Source organism: Macrosteles quadrilineatus, unplaced genomic scaffold (genome assembly GCF_028750875.1).
Source record: "Macrosteles quadrilineatus isolate MER2022 unplaced genomic scaffold, UCM_ALF_1.0 Scaffold_9__3_contigs__length_116548681, whole genome shotgun sequence".
NCBI classification, from domain to species: Eukaryota; Metazoa; Arthropoda; class Insecta; order Hemiptera; family Cicadellidae; genus Macrosteles; species Macrosteles quadrilineatus.
This window is the reverse complement of record NW_026542602.1, coordinates 47,547,353-47,566,333: the sequence shown is the minus strand read 5'-3', so window position 1 is coordinate 47,566,333 and position 18,981 is coordinate 47,547,353. Positions and strand designations below refer to the sequence as shown.

General features: G+C 34.5%; 1 protein-coding gene across 1 annotated transcript in view; it reads right to left on the bottom strand.

Moving 5' to 3' along the window:
• Positions 1-1,294: 1,294 nt before the first annotated feature.
• Positions 1,295-18,981, bottom strand: part of LOC129002705 (F-actin-uncapping protein LRRC16A) — a 59,231-nt gene continuing 41,544 nt past the window's right edge. Inside the window, exons 21-34 of the mRNA XM_054430708.1 lie at positions 18,373-18,548; positions 17,561-17,648; positions 17,057-17,185; positions 15,737-15,757; positions 14,471-14,609; positions 13,495-13,699; positions 12,584-12,738; positions 12,050-12,108; positions 11,457-11,577; positions 10,938-11,018; positions 10,462-10,572; positions 9,421-9,504; positions 3,819-3,871; positions 1,295-1,905 (exon numbers count right to left, since the gene is read on the bottom strand). Of these exons, the coding sequence (XP_054286683.1) occupies positions 1,810-1,905; positions 3,819-3,871; positions 9,421-9,504; positions 10,462-10,572; positions 10,938-11,018; positions 11,457-11,577; positions 12,050-12,108; positions 12,584-12,738; positions 13,495-13,699; positions 14,471-14,609; positions 15,737-15,757; positions 17,057-17,185; positions 17,561-17,648; positions 18,373-18,548 (1,518 nt within the window). The 3' untranslated portion in view covers positions 1,295-1,809. The remainder of the gene's footprint in view (positions 1,906-3,818; positions 3,872-9,420; positions 9,505-10,461; positions 10,573-10,937; positions 11,019-11,456; positions 11,578-12,049; positions 12,109-12,583; positions 12,739-13,494; positions 13,700-14,470; positions 14,610-15,736; positions 15,758-17,056; positions 17,186-17,560; positions 17,649-18,372; positions 18,549-18,981) is intronic.

Sequence of the window (18,981 nt, the reverse complement as noted above, 5' to 3'; positions counted from 1 at the left end):
TGTACCAAAATTTTGTTAGAACTAAATGAAGTTCTTGTGGAAATGGCACTCACCAAGCAAACATTTTGTGGTAAGACATTTTTTAACACACATTATTGTGTGAGTACTGTTTAAAAAGTTTAAAGCTGAATTGAATTTTAAATAATCAAATACTTAAAATATAAAAAAATAAAAAAATACAATGTTATATCATTTAAAAACTGTACAGTTATAGAAACATAGTGTAGAACTATTTTTGGAACATTGAGAGGAATGTCTTTTTTATAGTCATGCATCGAATAATATAAATACATACTGTATTCCAGTGTACAATTTCACCAGACAACTTAAGTAGAAAAATAAATTTAAATTCTTATTTAAGAATAACAAAAACAAAAATTCGTAACAAAAATAAATATCGATAAATGTTTAACAATTAACTAAAATAAAATACACCACACTTTTGTAGCATTATCTTTTTACATTAAATAAATTCAAAAAATGTTATACTCACTATTTTATCTTTGATAACTCCAACAAAGTAACAGTTTAACTGAAGTAACTCTCATTGCGTTTATGTACTTCCTAAAATATTTGTACAGAGAAAAATCTTCGATGTTCTAAAGAATTGTCTAAACTTAAATAAAATACAAAAATTACAAATAAAACAAAGATTTCTTAACACAAACAACAATTTCAAACAAAAGAGTTTAACTCAGTGTTGACAATGAGTTTAACGGGACAATGTGAAAACCTTTACAAAAATTTCCTATTCTTGTATCATTGGCCGATATTTTGATTAACTTCGATGTGATACTCATGAAGAATTCTCCCCTAGGACGAGAAATAAACTAAACTGTTGGAACTTATGAGAAACGCACTCAACAAACTATCCCATATAGATAAAGTGATTTAATAATCGTTTCTTAAACAGGTTGAATGAAGACTTTTAAATATGATCAATAGCGTTAGATATTTAAAAAATATAATAAATATTCAAAACTCAAAAAAATTATTTAAGCAATAATTGGTTTCTTAGATTCAATTAATGATTTTCATGAAGGTGGCACAACAGTTGACAATAAGAACAGTCTTTTGATTTGACCAACATCTGTAGTTGGCATACGTAATGTAGTACAGTAACTTAAACTCGCAAGCTGCTAACTAACTTAATACAACCATATTAAATACTATGGTTTATCAACTTAATGGAGTAACTTATTTTTGTTTTGATTTTATACCAATTTAATAAAAAAAATTTTTTACTTTGTTAAAGTTTACTTTTTTTATTAATAACTAATTAAAACCCACAAATAAATAAATGCAATCAATGTTAAGAGTAAGCGTACTGGAAAAAACAATTTCAGGATTGCAATTATTTTGTGTCCGTTTTAGAAATAAAGCTTAAAAATGCTAGTTGGAATGTAAGGGTACAAAAAATGTTTTTTACAAAATGCAATTTGTTATGACACTAGTACATTAAAATACAGCTTCTTAGTTAAAAATAAAAGAACAACATATCCAAGAATTTTTAAACATCATTCACACATACGTAAAAGTTACGCAGAAATATTTAGGAGGCACTAAATGTACAATGTGCGTACCTAAATAAGGTTTTTGAGCGTTAAAAATTCTCTCGCTTCACATTTGGCCAGGTGTACATAAGTTGTAAAAATGTAAGGAAATCAATTCTAACAATGCCTATAACATAATTTATAATGTTAAAATGGGTTAAGTCTTAAGAGATTTTCGGACGTAATGCACACCTGCACCTACGGTAACTAGAGTTTAACAAATACAGCAGAAGTGGAGTCTTTGGGAAGCAGGAAGTTAGACGTCCACGGAGTCTTCAACGTGGAAATGTTGAGCGATTGCGGCTGCAAGCATTTTCTGTTTCGCTTCTTCATCCTGCATTCTCCACATGACCTGCAAAGCAAAATATCAAGAGTGTCTTAAAGTAATCTGGTTACTGCGTTTTGACCGAGCATGGATTATACGAGGGTCGTTTTTAATTACATTTGTGCATACAATTTTCTTAGTTTGTGTGAATGTTGCAGTTCCTCGCATCCGTACTGACATAATTTGTGAACAGAACGGTGCCATACCTAGCAATTAGGCTGAAGTGTACGCTTTTCTGCATGAGTGAGGGTTGGTTGTGGAAATGAGTCAGTGTAGAAATGGCTGTGATAACATTTTTCCTTTTGGTCTTCGTGATAAGTCCGGGTACCAACTAAAAAACAATTCCTTCCAAAATGGAAATCTTTACGGCCATGTACGCTGTTAAATGGCTCCGTTCTGTTCACAAATGATGCCAGTAACCGTCAAGGAGGCTTGTTGCAGCGTACATGTAAAAGCTACGAGCACAACGGCCCTTACTTAAAAAACTACCCTAGTAGTTGCTAATAGAATTGAGGGTTACTGTTAATTTAAATACCTACCAATTTTATTAGCTTTGGAGATGAAAAAATCTATTTGCATTTTATAACTTTGAACCAAACTTCCCGTAATACTAAGCAATTTGAGGCAAGAGTGCTTAAACAGGTCCAGTTTTTAAACACTTTCATATTTAGAAATAATAATTGTTAAATGTTATTTCCAAAATTTAGTCACTTTTAAATTTTTTTCTTTTGTGGATTCATGATGACTCTTGTATAACATGGCAGTTGTACTGCAACTTCAAACAGACATTCTTTGTTTGAATAAAACATTCCATACATGTCATAACATAACATTTAGAATAGGCGCATTGTCAAAATTAAATCCATACATAAAACATTAAACAATTAAACCAAACGTGAAATTAAACACTTGAAATAAAAAAAAATTTAAATTAAAGTTGAGTAAAAATTGTCAATTAAGTAAAAAGCCTTGTCAATAAGGAAATTATCGATTGTCTCTTTAAATTTGGTTTTGTTCAATGACTTGTAGCATGGTGGAAGCACATGTACAATCTCAGAACAAAATTTGTAAATAAATGTCTATATTTTCATGACATAGAAAGATTTATAAAAAAAAACATACTAATATTAATTCCCCACCCATGGTTAACTTTGATGTTAACTTTGATACGAGAAACTGCTAATAGACTTTTCATCCCATTGTAAGATTTGAAGCTTCTTTTGACCATCATATCCGGTTATTTTTAAAAGCGCTGTCGTCTAAATTTAAATTTGTACAGTAGACTCTCGCTCATCTGGACAAATGTGGCGGACGTCCGGATTACGAAAAATCCGGACTATCGAGGGTCGGGAAATTCAGTACTGTAAAAGGCAGTTTTTTCAATTTTGTTCCAGGTCCACAGTATTGATAGCCGGGCAAATGCAGTTCAACCAGTAATATTTTTTACCGCTGTGTTATCCGAGTTTTTGATTATTCGAGGTAGTCTCGGTCCCATTTAACTCGGATAGTCAGACTTCTACTGTACTGTGCCGCTAAAAAAAACACGTTTGCCAATCCGGACTAGCAGGAGTCCGGACAAGGCCGATCCGGATGAGTGAGAGTCTACTTTACCTCTTATTTCAAGGTAAAATTTTAGAGACAACATTTTAGAACAAGTAATAGGATTCTAATAGTTTTAATGTTGGTATAATAATGAGAAATTAAAGCCTCGTTTATACGAAGCCAGTTGGTAGCTTGAAACCCCCAGACTCGGGTAGCTTGAAGTACACGAGGCAGGAAACCTGCCCCGCAACCTACATACCAACTTGCCTCACGTAAACACAGCTTGATAGCAAAAGACAAAACACTCACATAAACCGGATAAAAATTTACCGTTGTCTTCAGCTGAACCGATAGGATGGTAAATCTAAAGGCAAGTATGCTTAGTCTGTGTTAGTTACCTTGTCCAGAGCAGGCTTTGGATGGACAGGCCGTGGTGGTTTAGGATGACTACCTAAGGACATGCGTAAACCGTGCAAAATAAAGTGGTTAAATAAAGATCGGTGGTTTGTGGGAGCACAGTTTATGAAACAAATCTTAAATTAAACCAAGTTGTAATTGTGATATTTAAATGTTAACTAACGCCATTTGCCTGTACTTAAATAATCTTGAGGTTATATTTTCCAATGGCTAGGATTTTTTCGGGAAAGGAATATAATTCAGCTAGCTTACCTGAAAAAATTGGAATGCAGGGGCTATTAGATACAAAATAAAAGAACACAAAACAACAATGATATTTCATCCTGACATTTCTCTTGAACCCACTCTCTAAAGAAGTCCTACATCAGAATAACACATGGGAGCGAGCTGGTCTAGTGGTTAGAGCGCGGAACTCCGGTTCCTGGGGTCCCGGGTTCAAATCCCGCCAAATCACCAACAGATTTTATCTAAGTGATAATGCTGTAACCCCTAGGTCTAGCCTGAAGTAATGTGAAAATTAATTCCAGGCTTGTGCCTAGCGTCAGGACAAAAAAAAACCAGAAGTGCTCGATTTGTGGCGGAATGGCGTTCCGGTACGTCAGTATTATGTTTTGTATTCCTTTTTGGGCATCTATTAGCTCCTGGATTCTATTTATCTCAGGTAAGCTAGCTGAGCTCTATTCTTTTTTGAAAAATTCCTAAATGATCTTATAGTATTGGTTACGGTTAATAGAATTAAGTTTTTTAACCTGCTACCCACAAAGGGTCCGCGGAATTGGCTAACTCTGGAACTCGCTAACCCCATGTTAAATGCCCTATCTTCAAATTTGGTCGATGAGAGGAACTCGCTAACTTGTTCGGTTTCGGAATTGGCTAACTCCGGAACCCGCTAACCCGCTCTAAAGCCGGGTTAGCGAATTCCGTCCTCGTACGGAAGTCGCTAACTCGGTCCCTCGGCGGAACTCGCTAACCCCCAATCAGAAGCCTCGCGGGCCGTCCAATGGGAGCCAAGCACGAATATTTTTGGCCAGTGTTGCCGAAAGTGTACTACCTATATCGTATCGGTACCATAATGTCGTATCCTACGATTAATTAGGAGTAAGAACAACGTAGTCGATAAAATAAATATATTTGGAAGTATGTTTAACATTATTCTTATGGTTATTAGGGTGGAAAATGCATTATAGTCTTACCATAGACTAACCAACACAAGTAAACTTTACATCCCTTTGTAAACTTTGAAGCTCGTTTTTCGTGTCTAGTTCATGTCCGGTGACACTGATCGCTAGTGTCGACAAAATTGTGTTTCTATCATTTTATAGTTAACTTCATGATTTGTTCCTTACTGTTTGGTTATATAACTAGGGGACGTGTTATTAGTTGTGATTAGAACGTTTTATTTGGTTAAACGAGGTTTTAAATTACTGAAAACAAGAAACAATTGTAAACAAAACACGACCTCTAAAGACAGTGCACCGGACAGAACTAACAATACAACTGTCTTCAGATGATCCATAAGGATTAGAAATGTACTAATATAAGGGAGTATGTTTTATATGTGGGTTTCTTACTTAAATAGTAGCTTATTGGTATGAAAAAGATAAAAATGCACATTTAATTTGGATCTATTACATGTTATGAAATATCTATTTTCGTAGTCTGCCATTTGTTTCTTTTATTCGAATAAATACCATTTTGTGAACTTCTGCAAATAAAATTTTTGAGTTCGTATTAAGGAACGCGGCAGCGTTCCGCCCCGCCAAGTCCCCCAGCGGTACACAGCTGCTGCAGTGTATATATACATGACGTGACAAAGTGGCTTTTTTACTCGTCTATAGCTCTGAAGAAACAAAAGCTATTAAAATAATTGTTCATCCACTGGATAGGGGCAATCATTCTTGGCAAAATAAAAAAAAGAATTTAAAAAAAGGTTGTGTTTGAGCCAAGAAAAACTAGTTTGAAAATTCACAAATTTTCCGTGTTCTCCTTCTTCTCCTTAAATGTTGACGGACCTACAGCCCAAACCACTGGCTCAATTTTAATGTTTTTTATGTTGTTTGAAAGCCCTTAGCGTGTAGATGTGCCTTTTGAGGGTCACAAGTCGGTGCGTTGACCCATAAACCCTTGGCAAGCCCTCAAAGTACGATTTTGGCCCATTTAAATAACATGGGATTAAAATCAAAACAAAAGAAGGATCAGCTGCGATTAAATCTCAATTAATTTAAAATGTTAGAGAAATTCATAGGATCAGCTGAAAAATTATTTTAAAACTTTTATAAAGTATTTTTTTCAGGTATACCGAATGATTTGAGCTACTTACTATATAAAATTACTTAGAGCAGTGATATTCCCCGATACTTTCCATTGAAAAATGCAGTGTACCGATGGTACACTGGTACAGCAGCTCGTCATTTTTAACAGTTTAATACTACTTATCAAAACATATGAAACCTAGGAACTTGAAACTTAGTACTAGTACTAAGGTTAGTTTTAACATTGTTTCTTCATAATATTGCCAAAATTTATTTAACTAAATAAGGTTAGTTTTATGTTTTGATACACTAAAACAAATAAAACAATCGGGAAAATTCGTCTACGTATGTTAAACAAGCAAAAAAGTGAATGTAAAAAGTGATATGTAAATTTAGGATAAAAATGAGTTTTTCAATATTTGTTTTGCCTTATGCTATTTCTAACAAACCTAATCTGTTTGATTACATTTTTACTTCTCTAATAAGGGCTCAATTTACACTAGTCTTTAGATATACGGGTTTAATTATCGGAACACTTATGTAACACCAATGCATTTTATGTGTAGTTGTGCCCTGGTCTATATAAGAGAAAAGAGGATTTTTATTTTAACTGTTAATTTTCTACAAAAATAAATACAATCTAACAAAAAACCACTAAGTGGTAACACTTCCCCCGCCAAGTCAGCAACCCAAAAAAGACAATAAATCACCACTTTTCCGCCAAGTAAAACAATGTAATGTATGTAAGTTTGGCCACTTGGCGGCAGACTTTTGCTTGATCACTTTAAAAAATACCATAAAATTAGTTTCATTGAGCAAGTATCTCTCCCAATAGTACATTGCTAGATGAGAGCTTATTTTACAAAATTTGACCTTATTTGTGTCACATTTCATAAAATCATAATAGTGATGGTTTTATATTTACTGATTACCTCGAAATTATTATACTTAGTTGGACTAATTAATTAGAGAAGTTGATTTGTGAAATTATCCACCAACGTAACTTTAATGAAAAAAAAAACAAGCAAAAGTCTGCCGCCAAGTTGCCAAACTTACATACATTACATTGTTTTACTTGGCGGAAAAGTGGTGATTTATTGTCTTTTTTGGGTTGCTGACTTGGCGGGGGAAGTGTTACCACTTAGTGGTTTTTTGTTAGATTTTATATACTGGGCTTGTAGTAACCTTAAATCATAAATCATAATAAAATTTACACGTTAAACGTCATTACAGAATTACATTGTAGTGGTTACGCATTTTTAAATAGAGCTATTGAATTTAAATAAATATTTATCAATACATTATAAAGTGGTAGGCCTAATGTATTCATGGATTGCATTAAAAGTTGGTCTATGCATAAATACAACTTGTAAATTTCTTTTATCGTAGGCTATTAGTGTAGAACCCGGGTCATCCTCTTAATTTTGTTGAATTAATATTAATTTTACGTCTTTCAGTAGGCTTACTTTTTAAAAGTCTGGAGTTTTTTTTCCAGGCTGGTTCTATCTTATCCAAAAACAAAGCTATTGTCTATTGTGTAGCTCAGTACTGGGGAACAGTGAACCGAGCAATGGCTTGCTATAGTTTATATCGTTTGTGAAAGCAATATAAAGGAAACCCAACACTCAAATCAGGAAAATCCGTCAATTAGTTTATTAAAAATCGTGAATTAAAATAACCCTGTCACGTTTTATTATATGAATATTATATCTTCTCCTATTTTTTACTAGTGGTGCTTAGGTGTACAATCTAAAAACTGTTTTAAAACATGTAACATTATTGCTAAAAAATTCAACACATTTTAGAATTAGGCAACTATTTACTAGTAGGCCTACAATGCTTTGGTTCAAACTATTAGGCCTAGATAATAACTTAGTCTATGTCATCATATGTGTACACGTAAGTTGGACGGTTCAAAGACGAACATTAAATTTAAAATCTATTAATTAATTATGAAAGTTACGATGGTTGATGACTGTATTAATTAATGGTTTTGGTTTATTACGACATTACAATTAAATCTGTTTTCCGTGTTTAAGAACTTGCGTGTATTTTAGCTTAATTTCGTAGAGGTTTAATTATTTATTACCAATTAAACTAAATTTTGAATATTTTTCATATTCTATTATTTTCTTTTATACTGATGGCATTTATATTTAAGATCGAAATCATAAACATTTAACTGGCCATTGTACTGTTTAATAAAAAACATTTTTTCATGATTTTTTAATTGTCTTTTAATTACTTTGGGCTAGTTATCTGTTAAAAGTGGAATTGATAACAAAAAACAATAACATTTACTGTATCTTTATAGACACTGACATTTTGAAATACGGCAGTGTACGATTATTTTGTCGTACAAGGTTGGCACCGCTCCGAGCAGTGGGCGCGGCCGGGTTAGCGACTTCCAGAGTTAGCGAATTCCGCCGCGAGACAAAATCGAGTTAGCGGGTTCCGGAGTTAGCCAATTCCTGACTGAGACGGTTAGCCAGTTCCAGAGTTAGCCAGTTCCGCCACACGACCGAGTTAGCGAGTTCCTGAGTTAGCCAATTCCTACGTCTCCCCACAAACCAACAGAAATAATATTAAACAAGGCAAATAAAAAGTAAATGTTAAGCAAATAAAGGAAGCATTGGAATCCAACAAACTAAAAGTAGTGTTAAATTTAAATACAAAAACCTACAGTAGGGTAAATATTTTGGAAATATATGACAGGCATGGTTTTTTCATGGATAAAATAAACATTTGTACACATTAAAATAAATAAAGTATTCTTAGTGTGCAAAAAAATATGAATATTCTAACCTAGGTTGTGTTGTATTAATTGTAATTTATTTCACTATCTAAAAAGATTGATTTTTCATCTATGAAACACGTTAGAATAAATGCCACAGATTAAAAGATAGGCTTCCACGGTAGAAGAGGACTGTTGAATCTTACTCTTCAATAATTGCGTCTTTGCATTGGTGAACTGGCTGTTTCATATATGTCGAAGCATTCCATGTTCTGAGCAAGCTACGCTAATTTAAAACATTTGATTATAGTTTTGCCCCTAAGATGCATTTGCCACAATGCAACCAAAACATTCAGTATTTTCACCTATTCAAAGACGCAGTCATCTTTCAAAACCGAGATTTGACAGTCCAAATGTTAAAAGTATTGAGTTTAACCATTAATGCACATACCACCTCACGTAACATTTATACCAGATCTACATTAATTATTAAACAAAACTCTCTTTTGACAGAACTGCAAATGTCGGTAAATCAAGAGTTAAGTTAAAAGGACAAAATCAACCAAACGATGGTGATTTCAAACATTTTTTTCTTACTTTGCTCAGGCTTCTTATCAGCCACGGAAGATTGTTTGTTGAGACTAGCAGCCAACTCCCGGACTGAGCGTTTATCACTACTTGCTGAAACATAACAACACTTTTGTAAGCATCAATAACACTTCAGGTATGTGCTACACAATCAGTAGTCAGGTATTACCTGTAGGCCTAATATAAAAAAAATCAATTTAAAATAATTTACCAGTGCTAGAAATTGAGGGATCAGAAGTAGTAGACGGTGGTTGGGATATGTGAAAAGAATACAAGGAGAATGAAAACTCAGGAAATGGAATTGATGGTGATGGATGGAAGGAAACTAAAAGAAGAAACTGCAATGGTAAGATAAAAAGGAATGTACAGATGAGAGGAGTGAAATGGAAGATGATGGAGGAAGAGGGGCTGGGAAGGAATAATAAAAGAAGAGAGTCCTAGTTGTTCAAGCTCTTTGTTGACTCATAGATAAAAAACATCATTTGTGTAAAAGATGGTTTCACAACAGCAGATGATAGATTATTTGCATAGATTAAGAAAAGAAGAGAGGCTATGACAGATCCTTGTGGCACTCCCAATTCAACTATCACTTCATCTGACCATTTTCCTTTTATACAAACTGCTTGTTGATTATATTGCATGTAGCTTTCAAAGAAAAATTGGAAAACCATAAAACTGTAATTTTGAGGTGAATATGGCTTTTAACAGAATCCAACAGCTTTAGAGGCAAATGACACGAGAAGGTTTAACGGTTAAAGAAGCTATTTAAAACTAATCTGATCACATAAGCTGTCTTTTGCTAAGCCTTCCCCCTGGGATCATGGATGCGATAAAGGAAGTAAACCTAATAATGGAAGAGAACTAGCTCAATGAGTATACACCGATGATCGCAGTACTCTGGATTTCGCTATTAGCTTATTTTACTACCAATAGAAAATTGAAAGAAAAAGCATTCACAAGGGCAAGTTCTCCTATGCACAACAACAACCGTATTGGCTTGTTATGGACCTGACGGAACCAGTTACATATTATGTATTATAAGTAACTAACCGGAGCCAATGCTGGCAGTGTCACCGTCGTCCAGAGCGTCCCCAGAGTCTGGTGTGTTAGCTGCAGAAGTGTTGGGACTAGATCCATCACTCAGTAGAGTACACATATCTCCTACAACACACAAGATTACTGTACAGTAATACACTGACCACCATTTTGCAATATTCAATTTGAAGACTACTCCATTTTGTACACTCTAATAGTTACAAAATAATGTAAACAATTTACTTAACAACCACAATTGTGCTACAGAGAAACAATTGTACTTTTCGATACTGGAACGGAGATAGACTTTACTTTCATCTCCACAATTTGTTATGTAGTGGTTAGCAATTATGAAATTCACACTTATGTGACACACTTGGGCTCGACAACAGCTTTACTATGTATGTGTTTTCACAGATTTTACACAATGTACTTAACTTGTATAATAATATTACATGGTATATAAACTGTTATAGTAGGTAGAATATTACCTGATTTCCTGTCCGAGCCAGCCACGGACCACGGGCGAGGTTTGGGTGCTAAAGGAGGCAGAGGCGACCTTCCTTTCCCTCCTAAACATATTACGATCATAGCTTACAAGAAACCAAACCAAAAATTTCAATACGAGAAGGTAAAGAGTAAATGTTAGTCATTTTTTCACAGCTTAGTCGAGAAACAAGCTTCCAACATGCTAATTGATTGTAGACTACTAAAATGTACTAGAGATTTTAATCAGCCATTGTTTTAATGACCAATCAAAACAATTGGGTACACTGTATTTAAGTTTTTTTTCTGTTACTGTCTACGGCAGTGGCATTTTCAATAAAGGAACCACAAAAACTTTTAAGGAAAAGAGTCATAACAACACCCACAAAGTTTTTGGTAAATATGTTGGGGATCTAACCCGATCCTCTTTGACCAAAGTCCGAGACACTTACCAACTAACAACTCTACCAATTTATATTTGCAAACCAAACGGTTTCACGAGGTAAAACGCAAAGATAACTCACCACCGTCGTTGACTTGCCGCAGAACTGGAGACTTGGGGATGGCAAACCCGTTGCTAGGTGATCTAAGAGATTCTGCGAGAGATTTCACCTTTCCTGCGCTGACACAGTCGCAATCACTGTCCTGCGTAAACAGTTTGAGGAATGTGTTAAGTCAAAGTCATCTTTATTGTCACAAAACGTTATTTTCCAATGGTCTGGCACAGCCAGAAAAAACAGGTGACATTGTCAAACTATACTAAAATAAACCAGCCTATAAGCAACATAGATTACATTCGCTTCAAAACATGCTCAAAACAAACATATCTACGACAATAATATAAATCTGTGTTATTTTAAAGTACCACTTGTGTTTGTGGGGTAGTGTATTGGCTAGTACAACTTGTTCATTTTGGGATTACGACACTGTCACCTACTAAGTAGGGACTACAAATCGCAGTATTTTACAACTCCACCAAAAATTTGAAATTAGAAAGCTCGAAATTGTGATTTTAAATAGCAAAATTTTACCATCACTAAAAAGCATAATGGCTAAAAACATCTAGGTTGGTTGAGTATCAAGAAATCTACTTATTTATTACTTCCAAAAAATTTACCTTCCCCTTACGTGACCTTGACGCATCACTGTCATCTCCACTCCCATCTTCTTTACTACCTGCAAACAGATAAGGTTGTATTTAGATACAAAAGTAATGAGAAACAAGAATTAAACAAGTACGGTACTTTAGTTTACTCCAGCAGTCTTGTAGACATTATCACCTTCTTACCTTATCCTGGCAGAACCCAGTATACTTGAATACATTAAAATCGTGTTGCACAATAATGGCAAAATCTTGCATCTCACAAGGGAAATCATCATCGACCCCAAAATCGCAGTGATGGCAAAATCTTGCATCTCCCAAATAAACCATCATCAACCCCAAAATCACAGTGATAGCATAATCCTCAGATCTTTGCAGGCCTGTTCTGCGGTCTCCACCCTATCACGATAGTATAAGTTCAGCTTAAGCTCAATTTTCCGACTTGGTGCTAGATCGAGCTTTTAAGCTAGGATGCACTCGGCTCAAAATCTTAAACTCTAATCATGGCTTGCTTTCATCAACTGGTAATAATGAATGAGATAAACTTACTGTCTACAGAGTGGAAGCGGTGTGCGAGCGGTGAGTGTGAATGTGAGTGTCTGGTCAAGGCCGGAGACAGGTTGTCACTGGAAACGGACCTGGGAGTGTCCTTGTGACTGTGGTCAACAACATCTGTCTCTCCCAGCATTACACTGGAGCTGACACTGGCCACAACAAACAGAGTGGTCATAAAATGAATAATAAGATGACAATTTAAGATAAGCAGTTTGAGCAAACTACTGACATTTGTTGTATTTGGGAGTAACAATAATATTGTATACGGTGTGTAAATTCACAAAAATTGCAATAACTTTTGATCAGTAATTTTTACAACTTTCGGGGTTGCACCATTTTGTCTAGAGTTAATAGGACCATAATCTACTAAATTATAATTAAAATTGTTCAAGCCGTTTTTGTGAAAATTTAATTTTTTTATTATTATATGGGGTTTTAAAAAAAATCACCATTAAGTAGAAAAAAATAAAAATACCTGGAGATACTATGGTTTAGTAACCACATACCAAAATTCATCAGAATCAAGCCACAGGTGTAGTCTACACCACAAATTCATCACTTCAAAAACCAACGAATATTAACACCCAAAACTCAAGCTCAAAAGTTTGGACAAAAACAATACTTAATGCATATACTATGTGTCGTTTAAGGGGCGAAAGTAAAACATTGGTTCTAAGTGCAGGTTAGCAATCAACAGGTTGTAAGTAGCTTTAGTTCTCACAGGGTTATTAAAGTTCTATTTAATTTTTTTTTTCAATTTGATGGTGGACAAAATTGATTTCCGTTTGCTGGTGGACCAAAACATAAGAGGGGCCTCAATAGATCTTTACGTTTGAAGTGGCATTCAATATCTTCAAGGAAAACAGCCTTTGAAAATAGTAAACTTTAAATATCCAAGAAGTTACCTGTCATCCGAGGTTGGGGAGATGAGAGGTGTGGTGGGGGTGAGGCTGAAGAACGTGTCGACGATTGAGTCCTCTAGGAGGGGTGTGGGGGGACGTAGTGTGGGGCGAGAAGGGGCGCGTGTCTTGGCACGTCGAGGTCGGTCCTTGACCAGGTGGTGGAGGGGAGCTACAGGGGTTCCTAGCTCACACACACTGTCCAGTGATTCTGAAACAATACAACAGCTGCAGATAACTCCACAACTGGAAAACGCAAAAGTACAAAAAAAAAGGTTATGACCAGCTACACCGTCTTCACTCAAGCTCAAAAATTAATTTCACAGTTGACATACAGTTTTCCAATTTATATTTGCATATTTCCTGGGACTTGCCTGCAAAGTATAACAAACTATTCAATGTACTTTTACCTTTCATAGATTAATGATTACTTTGTCACTAAATAAATTTAACAATCCAGAAAAACATCATCATATGAAATAAATAATAAGAGTTTTTGTTTAAGACAATTGTAAGATTAATAAAACTACTAATTTACAATATTTAAAATATGCGAACTGTATAAATATACCATAAAGTAATTCACATACCTTAATCAGTCTAACCAACTACAAAATTGACATATTTAAAATTAATTTTCATAAACTGTTTTGTTTATAATTTAACTATGGTTAGAAATTCAATGCTGTCACTTAACAATTCATGTTTTAAATATTTTTAAAGTGAGTTGATCAGCAGCACCATGACCTGTAAAAGCGCCATCTAGAAATAAATCAAAGACTAGGAAGGCGAAGCCGTATAGGAAATCACCTTTTTAATTAACATTTGTGCCTTCGCTAGACAAGCTTTACAATCATCCAAATGATAAAAATTGGTTAAAGGTACAAGTGAAAAAGGGATTTTAGAGAAAACCTCTTATCGTATGCAGTATATCTAGGTAGATAAAAAGCACTCAACATAACTTGTTATTTCTAAACAGTACCTTCCGCACTCGTGGGCAGTGAGGGCAGCAGATCCGGTATATCATCGGCAGACATACCATCCATATTGTCAACAACAGACTTGGGCCGCAGTTTACGTCCGTATACGCTCTTACGTTTGGTGGACATGTGGGGAGTAGCCTGTAGACAAACATAATGTTACACCTGTGTACACAAAACGTACAACTGCTCCGCACATACCTACATAACTGTGTACACAACAGGTACAACTGCTTGGCACATACGATGTGTACACAAAACGTTCAACTGTTCAGCTCACATCACAATCACTATGGTTACAAGACATTGACAAGCTAATCATCGTCAACCGAGCTTAAGGTTTAATTGGCTAAAGAAGAGTGTACCAAACTTTTTGTTTTAAGACTCACCTTCATCTTAGATTTCCTGTTACGGGTATTTTTTTATTATTTTTTTACAGAAAGCACTTAAAAAGTGTTTAGTGTTCTCTCTCTTCAATCTGCAGTTAGGGGGATGATATGTACACATCATAATATACAAACCGACCAAACAAAGCAAGTTTGAGGTTATGTTTTCAAATATTTTAAGGAAATACCACGATACTAATTAATTAAGGAATTTGTTCAAAAACTACTATAAAACAGTGGATTTTTACAAACAAGAGAAAATAACGACAAAATATTCATGGTACCATGCAAATATTTAAAATGCACAACTAAAACGTGCCAAATACATACTTTATAAAACACATTCAAACTCAAAGTCAGTGTTTGACTTAAAATAATGAGACTATGGTAACAAAAACCATCACTTTAGATTGTAAAAAACAAAATCTCCAGAGGTCTTTTAAGTTTAGTGAAATATGCTCAAATAAAACAAACATTATCTATAAATAACAATTTTTGAAAGGAAAGAACGACTGCAACAAAAAACAACAAACTTCAAACGTAAAACAGATCAAAACAGAGACATGCCTTTAATAAGTTATTGAGTCACCAAATGAGTGGTGCCAGCTGATACAATAAACATTGGTTCATAACAATACTCCATGTCAAATCTATACTACTTGCCTACTTAGAAGAGTAAAAAAAAACAACAACTACCTACTAAAAACAACATTTACTAAAAATGCAAAATATTAAAAATAAAACTAAGAACCACACTATGTCTCCAGTTGTCATTTTAGTATGGAAAAAGGGCAAACAAACAATAGGATAAAAATACTGAAAATCAAACCTCGTAGATTGAAAAAGTGAAAACGCACACATTACTGAAATCATGCGACTCACCAAATTAAGGTATTCCAGCTTCTGGCAGAAGAGACAAATTTATATTAGATATTGATGACTTATAATGAAATTTCCAATTGTTTAAAATGAACTAGGCTAACCATAACACCGATTGCAATAATATTAAACACCCAGTGAAGAAACAAAAAATAAAAAAAAATAAAAAATTATTGGTTGAAAGATAGAGAAAATTTTTATAACAAAATTTGTAGCAGAACAACCTAAAAAAATGGTTGTTACTTACATGTTAAAAGGCCTATCACAAGTGTTGTAAATGTGTTAGAAGATTTTAATTGCTTTAGATGATAAAAATAGATTATCTGTAAGAGGCCTGGAGATAGTAGGAAATGCATCAACAACCACTGAAAGACTGAAACCTTGTAGCCCTTCTTGCTTGATGTCGAGGATTGAAAAAAAAAAATAGAAAAAAACAATTATGAGAAAACTGTTGTTTGGGAAATACTTTTAGCCAATACAAAAAACCTTGTTGATAAATATAATAAATAGGGATGGTCAAGTCTCGAAATTTCGGGAAATTTTTGGGAAATTTTAAATCTCGTTACACGAGACGAGATTTCTTTTTAGCCGAGATTTTTATCGAGACGAGAATAAAAAAAAAAAAATTTAAAAAAAAATTAAAAACGCCTGCAGAAAGTCAATGCAGTACCCGCAATACAGGAGCGTGTTGTAGTTGCGTTTCCTTTGCGAAGGCGTTCTTATTTAATTAATTCTTTAATTATTTTAATAATATTACTTTAATAACATTTGAGAAGTTTTGTTAAGTGTAAGCAGTGTGAGGAATGTTTTATTACTGTACTATAAAAAGTCAAAACAAGAACCTATTTTATAAAAATTAATATTGCTTTTATTTTATGATTTATTTTATTTTAGGATAAGTTGAACTCTATCCTAACTGATATCACTATGTTTTTTAATCGTAGGCATTTTTAATAAGTTAGGCGTGATTAATAAAAAAATGTTATGCTGATGTTTTTTAATAAAAGATTGTAAATATTCTTGCCTATTATCATTATTTTTGTATTTAAACAGTCATCTAACAATGTTACAAAATCAGGTAAAAATTTTGAACGTGCATTTCCCGTTGTGTATGAGAAGAGAAATCTCGTCTCGAAATTTTATGAGAAATAAATCTCGTCTCATCTCGTCTCGAACTAAAAATCCAATCTTGTCCATCCCTAATAATAAAACAAAATCTTATAATGCTCTCTGATTTCGCCCGCAGCATCGCTCAGATTAACCACCTATCCCAGGTGAAATAAGAGGACAGTCAAAGCCAGAACTTAAGCTAACAATACTGACCAAAGGCGAGGGATCGGACTGTTGACTGGCGTCGGACATGCTGATACTCTCACATGGGTCGTTGCGGGATGAGTCGGAAATGCGTAACACATCTGGAGTCGACGACCTCTTCTTGGTCACATCTCCCAGCTTTAACAATACATACAAGACATGTCATACAAACAAAAATGTCTGATTAAAATAATAAAACATCAATATTTAGTTAATTTTATCAACATATAAACACAGATCTGTCTTATTTAAATTTTTAGTCGTGTGTTGAATCATTTGAAATGTAAATAAAGTTTAGTTTGTTGTTTTACTTTGTGAAGAACGCAAGCTCATTTTATTGTGAGTAAATCCTAGTTTTGTAATTTAATTTAATTACTGACATCGTCCGTGACATTACCAAGGATAATCGCGTATATATTGACGACCAATCCTTCATGTTACATAAAACTAAATAACCCAAAAATATATACAATGCTTATGCCATTAGCTTCTGTTGCTATTTGAGTGACTTACCAGTGATTTGTGGCACTTGGACAGCGATTCAATCACTTCATCGGTGATTTTGTCTGACACGTGGGCAGCAACCGCAAGATTTAACTCACTGGGAAATGTTTAGATTTTCATTAAAAGTGGAAAAGTGATTAAAGCTACATTTGTATTGGAGTTAATGAACAACAATGCAAAATATTACATATCTATTAAATAAGCCTGTAAATTGTTTGGTAGACATGCATAACAATAAATTATTTTACAATGTGTCACTCACAACCACTAAAGTAGCCTATATAAAAATATGTGCTACAGTATAAAATCCTATTTCCTCCCTAGTTTTTCTTACTGTGATAAAAAAAGATGCCACAGAACACTTCCTTCCAATATGAAGGAAATTGACAGGAAAGCAGGCTTACCTTTAAATAAGTCCATAGAGACACATAACACATCACAAAATTAAAAGTAGCTTAATAATAATCTATCTCTATCTATCTCTACTTTTAATTTTGTGATGTGTTATGTGTCTCTATGGACTTATTTAAAGGTAAGCCTGCTTTCCTGTCAATTTCCTTAATAATTCCTGGCAAATGCCCTATCTTTTTATAAGATATCCTTCCAATATGACTTGGTTAACATTTAACTAGTTCTCATATTTAAACAGAAACAAGTGATTTACATCAACCCATTTTGTCAGTTTCTAAAACTAAGTTCATTATTTTGTGGCAACATAAACATGGAAAAGGATGTCTACTTATCAATAATCAAAGATATTAACTCAACAGCAAACGGAAACCACTAAATATAACGCTAATTTAGGTTTTGTTCAGCCTTACTTGATCTTGTTCATGAGGTGTGTGCCGGCTAGCTCTGTGACGGCGTTGTGTGTAAAGGTAGGGTCCAGGAAGTTCTTGTCTCTACAGGTGTTGCGTATCTCTGACTGTACTCTCTCACTGCTCAGTACTGTAGGGCATTGCTGCTCTGCACATTTCATCATGCACTCTAGACCATCCTGCAAACAAACAACATGGACTACAGGTGTTGTGTGTAAAGGTAGGGTCCAGGAAGTTCTTGTCTCTACAGGTGTTGCGTATCTCTGACTGTACTCTCTCACTGCTCAGCACTGTAGGACATTGCTGCTCTGCACACTTCATCATGCACTCTAGACCATCCTGCAAACAAACAACATGGACTACAGGCGTTGTGTGTAAAGGTAGGGTCCAGGAAGTTCTTGTCTCTACAGGTGTTGCGTATCTCCGACTGTACTCTCTCACTGCTCAGTACTGTAGGGCATTGCTGCTCTGCACATTTCATCATGCACTCTAGACCATCCTACAAACAAACAACATAGACTACAGGTGTTGTGTGTAAAGGTAGGGTCCAGGAAGTTCTTGTCTCTACAGGTGTTGCATATCTCTGACTGTACTCTCACTGCTCAGTACTGT